The sequence below is a fragment of the Solanum verrucosum genome, unplaced genomic scaffold (genome assembly GCF_900185275.1).
Source record: "Solanum verrucosum unplaced genomic scaffold, falcon-dt-bn FXZP01000049.1, whole genome shotgun sequence".
Lineage (NCBI taxonomy): Eukaryota > Viridiplantae > Streptophyta > Magnoliopsida > Solanales > Solanaceae > Solanum > Solanum verrucosum.
In genome coordinates, this window is record NW_026020221.1 from 3,094,561 (window position 1) to 3,100,560 (window position 6,000).

Genomic DNA, 6,000 nt, shown 5'->3' on the forward strand with positions numbered 1-6,000 from the left:
TTTAGAAGTTTTGAATTTGAGTTCTTCTGAATACAGAATAGCATTTAGTAGCCTCTGTTTTCATTATCCACCAGCTTTCATAGTGTCGTATAGAATAAAACATGTTTTCATTTGTGCGTGCCAACAACTAAAATTCCTGCTCACTTTAGTTACATTCTTAAAAAGGGGAAATATTGTTTTTGAAGTGAGGAATTAAATTTCGTTTTCCATCAAAAAAAAAAAAAAAAGTTTATCAGCACATGATCAAAAGTTTTAGTTGTCTATCATAATTAAGTGATAAATAAAAAAAATAAAATTAGTAATTCATCATAGTAGCATATAAACTCTCTCTCCTTTCTCGATAAAAATTTATATATGTGGTATGTTTACACCAAAACAATAAATATAAATACGTTTTTAATATACTTCAAATCTACCCTCACTAGATATGAATAACATCTACATATAATATACCTTCTCCAAACTTCACATGTGAGATTAGAGTGAATATACGTAATCAAAACTAACCCCCCACCCCCCACCCCTTCCCCGTGTGCCACATTTACTCTCTTTTTCTTGTTTTTCGTTTATCTGGGCCGACTAGATAATCACAATAAATGGAGGATACCTACTTATGAAAGTCAACTCTTGACATATATTTTATGAACATGCCAGTTGTTTCATCAATCTTTTTTTTAATAGTTTCTATCACCTTTGATTTCAACATAATTTTATTACTACATCGCTTAAGTCAAAAGATTAGTACCTGTCTAATACGCAAAGATTAAAAAGTCTAAAGATTGTTTTTTTCCTAATTTTTTCTATCGGTATTTGATATTTTTATTGAAATTCCAATTAATTTAAATTTACGCTATATATAAAATCTATATAAGAGACGTTTTCTAATAAAATTTTCTCTTTTAATAAAGAAATTTTATCAATCTCGACCTCAATAATCTAAAAGTTGGTTAATCAATCACGCACGGAACAAGCTCAGTGAGAAGAAAAACATATAAAATATTTTACAATTAGATGGCTTTATGTCAAGGGATTAGTTCCGAGAGAGAGAGTAATTATTTGTTCCGTCTCTTAACATTTTTGCTTCTCAAAAGTTTATTTAACTAATTTATGAAGTTAAATTGAATTAAATTAATTTAATATTTTAAATTTAAAAATTATACAATAAGTATCGTAGATTAAAATCTCATCATGTTGATTTCATAAAAATGTTAATTCAAGTTCATATAGTTAAGGACATATTTTAAATAGTTACATCGATTGAAACTGTTAAGAAGTCTTTTACATCGGATGAAGGGATGGAAAATGGATCTTCTTATATGGACTTGGACAAACCTTCTCTCATGAGCTAGCTATTGGGGTTGAGGTAGGCCCAGGTATCATACCTTCAACATGTTTTCAGAGAAGACAGAAGTCCAGGGATCGAATCTCACCGCCTGCTCTTCCAATGAAAAAAATTTATCATTAGCTAACAAAAGGTGCGCTCTCTCTAACATCTCATCTTTTACATGAAATTGGCACACACTTCAACATGATATCACAGTCGGGCTCATCACAATTTGTTGTTCACCGATGTTGGGTCCCCCCATTATAAGTGTTCATGCTCCAGTTGAGGTCTGGGCGACTTGGACAAACTAGTGGCGTAGCTACAACTATCCTTTCGTTGGAAATTACGTTGTATATATATGTCAAATTCTACATTTAAAGGATATATATTTAAAGTTGGACACACTTGACAAAAGTTATGTCTTTCGCTTAGTTGTAATGGGTGTCCATTTGAATGACAAAGTTCTAGGTTCAAACCATAAATAGAACGATATTATTTTGTTTTATTCTGACAGTCACACCCAATTATTTTTTGACACCCTTAGTAAAATTTATTTTGACAACCACACACCATTATATTTGGACACCCTTAGTAAAATTTCTAGCTCCTCCACTTGAGACAGAGCAAACTTTTAAGATTGAGTCAGGTCAAGTGTCATATATTTATAGAAACAAATCGTAATTCATATTTTTAATGAAATATACTGATAAATTTAAGGGATTGTTGTAAGCCCAAGTTATAACTAAAAAGTGGTTTCAAATCCTCAAATGACAAGTGGAGCAAGGTGAGTGGAATTGAGATGCTACAGTTACAAGGATGTTGTCGTAGCAACATCTCTTTTTGTATAGCGTAGAAACGTAACGTGTCAAGTAAATAGGAGGGAAATGAGTAACAATTATGCCCATGTAGTCTGCCCCTTCAAATTTTAAAAAGATTTCGACAAATTTGAAAGAAGAAAAAAAAAACACAAAAAGTTGAAAAAGGCAAAGAGAAAGAGCAACAATATACGTCACTCCACCGACTGATTGGGACTTTGTTTTCATCTCTATGTATGTATAGTGTATGTATGTATCTCTCTATTTTTATTTTTACCAATAAATGATAAACTTGAATTCATAAATTCTACAAAAATTGCAATAAGAAATTTTCTATACATCTCTATTTTGAAGAGATACATATGTATTTCAGTATTTGTGTATTTATATATTTATGTATATATGAAATCAAGAAGAGTTAACAGCTTTAAGGATATATATGTGTATTTGTATTTATTTTTCTTCTTCTTATTCTAAGAATATATGTTTATACATAAATACATTGAAAACATAGATATATATATATATATATATTAGCTTTGAACTTGAGAAAGTGTTTGATCTATGATACTTAAATTTAATGCATGTATACTACTATGAAATAGATACACGTTAATATAAAAAGAGTGTAAAACAACGATACACAAATGTATTTATATGTCAAATACATGCATGTATGATACTTAACATTAAAATTGTGAAACTCGGATATAATTTTAAATGTGATTTCTCTAAGGTATATTTAACTTGCACTCAAATATGTGATATGAAGTTACGATTTCAATTTTGCATTCACATACAATTGAAAATCATGATTTAAAAATTCAAATTCTCCATAAAGTATGATTTGCAATTTCAAATCATTTTTTATTTATTTTTTAAATGTAACACTAGACTCATAAGTTTATATAGTTTATAAAAGAAAGAGTAATCTTTTAAACTTTTGCAAGAAAGTCTCATGCTCTGTATGAACATTGTTCGCAAAATATTTATGTTAAAAAATAGTTAGTAATTATTATTGTTGATAAGTAAAGTTTTATAAAATTATGTGTATTGAAAAGTTTATAGTCACAAATATTTATTTATAAAAAAAATGGATATACGCAATTCGTCAATGTAGTATCTTACAATATTTCGATATTTTATTTATGTACTATAATTTACTCTTTTGGTAAAATTATATAAGAATTTATAAATTTTAATAATTTTCATAATTTGAAAACTATTCGTGTTTATTGAAAAAAAAGTACAATTTGAAAAATCCAAAAAATATGTCTAAACAATTTCAACTTTATATCAATTTGATTTGATATCATGATTTCATATAGCACGTTAAAACGGGCCCTTGATTAATTACACTTACTAGGTGACCAAAGCTAAAATTATCTTTGGTTATAAGTAGTCTCTTGGCAAGAGAAATAAATCAGAACACTTTAGTCCACATCTCTTCTCTGCTCCAACACCCTCTTTGCTCTGTTTTATTCCAAAAAAAAAGCTTCTGTTTTTGGTTCTGGAACTTGGCTATCTCTCTTTTTTTGATTTTATAATCATATCCTTGTATTGAATCTGTAAGCAAGGGTGATGATGTTTATGGTGATCGGGAGTAGGTGCTCTCACACTTCCCACATCACTGAAATCATAATCACAAGCTTCTTTCGCCACAAGCTATAGATCTCTATTAATTCCATATAGTATATAGTTTTAATACAAGAAAGCAATATATATTTAAAAGGTGTTATTTATCAAGAACCCAAAATTCTTGATTACATAACGAAACGAGTGGATATGGGTGTTTCTTGAAAAGATCTCTGTTTTATAATTTTAAAAAAATATCTGTAGAATTCGAAGCTATGATGGCTCCGGGGATTCTCTACGGTGGTGCTTCTAATTTCGATGGCGTTTTTACTCAAAAACAGAGGGATGTGTTTTCTTCATCTACTGCGCCAAAAGGGCATCTTGGTTCCCTTTTTGCCCCTGCCTGTTCTTCTAATTTCTTGGGTATATATTTCTTACACCGTTGACTTTGTATATTTTTATTTGGTTAGTATTGGTTTAGATAGAAATCTTATTTGTTTGTATGAATTTGTGATATTTTCCCCTTAAATATTGAATTGAATTACTATTATGATCATTTTTGTTGATTGGCCTAAGATAGTTGTAAGCTCATCCATCTAGTGATGAAATTGAATTTGTATAGCAAATTGTAATAGAAAAAGTTGGGTTTGATGAGATTGAGTTGAGGGTCTTTCGAAAACAAGGTCTCCATCTTGTGTGGAGTGGTAAGATCTATGCACACTCTACACTCCCGAGATTCCATTTAGTGGGACTTCACTAGGGTATGTTGTTGTAAATTGTAATAGAAGGTAGGGATACAAGAGCAACTGATGATGTCTTGATATGAAGAATACTAGAAAGTCTTAGCTAGTTTTAAATGGAACTGAATTTTGGTCAAAATTGATAACTTGGTAGTAATTTGTTCTGTGGGTATTTGTATCTATCAGGATCCAGTTCTATGGTCAGTTTTCGCGGTGTTAATGGAGGGAAAAGGTCATTCTTTGACTCGTTCGATCAGGATGACAATGAAGCTGATGAATTGGGGGAGTATTTTCATCAAGCGGAGAAGAAGAGGCGACTTACTGACAACCAAGTTCAGTTTCTTGAGAAGAGTTTTGGGGAAGAGAACAAACTTGAACCTGAAAGAAAAGTTCAGCTTGCTAAAGAACTTGGTCTGCAGCCTCGCCAAATTGCAATTTGGTTTCAGAATCGTCGTGCACGATGGAAGACTAAGCAGCTTGAGAAAGATTATGATGAACTGAGGAATAGATACGACACTCTGAAATCAAATTACAATAATCTTCTCAAGGAAAAAGAAGATCTTCGAACTGAAGTAAGGACCTTTATTATATTTGCATCATATTTGGTACTTAATTAAATGTAATTTCATTTTCGTGAGCTTGTGGACTATGCTTATGTTTGATGGTTCAATCCTTAATTCAGGTTTTCCATCTCACCGATAAGCTGTTTGTCAAAGAGAAAGGAAATGGGCAATTGGATTTACGCGATGAAAACAAACACTCCGATGCATTGGCAAAAGAAACTGTGGCTGATCCAATTTCAAGAGTAGAAATGTCCAATGTACCAGCTCTGGTTGTTAAGCACCAGCCGGAAGATTTAAGCTCTGCTAAGAGTGATGTTTTTGACTCAGAGAGCCCACGTTACACCGGTAGGGTGCATTCCTCAGTCATAGATCAAGGTGATTCTGCTCGCGTATTTGAAACTGAGCAGTCGGATTTATCTCAGGATGATGATGAAAACTTCAGCAAGACTATGCTTTCAACTGCCAACCTACTTGGCAAAGCCACGGATGATGATTATCCCGCGACATCATCAAATTTGAGTTACTTTGGATTTCCAGTTGAAGACCAAGGTTTTGGTTTCTGGACTTATTAAGTTAATGTTTGTATTTGATTAGTAGTAATGCGGAATACTATTTAATGTGTCCTAGTAATATGTCATATATTTGGAGACATTGTATAGAAGCACATTTCTGTAATAAATAAAGTCCAATGTATGTGTCCAGAACACTAATGAGTTCTGGTCACAAAACAGTTTGGAACTATGGCTATTGCGCTTTGCAAACCTGTTGTGCTTTATGTTGTGAAATCTAACTTTTCTTTTGTCAATTAGCACATCATGTTTTTTATTTTTCTGAAATTACGCCATTGGAGTCGCTATTGGTGATCACAATTCAACTATACCATGAAAAGGTCCAAATTCACGCTGTAACTTGTACTTTGAGAAAATGTCTTAACTTTGCTATCCGTTTGAAGTTTAGCTCATTCATATTCTTGTTGATAAAAG

General features: G+C 31.6%; 1 protein-coding gene across 1 annotated transcript; it reads left to right on the plus strand.

The window, feature by feature from the left end:
* The first annotated feature begins 3,583 nt into the window (after window positions 1–3,583).
* Window positions 3,584–5,787, plus strand: LOC125831679 (homeobox-leucine zipper protein HAT5-like). Its single transcript, XM_049510857.1, has 3 exons — window positions 3,584–4,137; window positions 4,641–5,026; window positions 5,137–5,787. Exons 1-3 carry the CDS (start codon window positions 3,990–3,992, stop codon window positions 5,587–5,589), a joined length of 987 nt encoding a protein of 328 aa, XP_049366814.1. The 5' UTR covers window positions 3,584–3,989; the 3' UTR covers window positions 5,590–5,787.
* The last annotated feature ends 213 nt before the right edge of the window (window positions 5,788–6,000 follow it).

Coding starts and splice junctions, on each gene's coding strand:
- LOC125831679 (XM_049510857.1), top strand. CDS start 3,990: ATGATGGCTCCGGGGATTCTCTACGGTGGTGCTTCTAATTTCGATGGC. Junction 4,138..4,640: donor CTGTTCTTCTAATTTCTTGG/GTATATATTTCT, acceptor TGTATCTATCAG/GATCCAGTTCTATGGTCAGT. Junction 5,027..5,136: donor AAGAAGATCTTCGAACTGAA/GTAAGGACCTTT, acceptor TCCTTAATTCAG/GTTTTCCATCTCACCGATAA.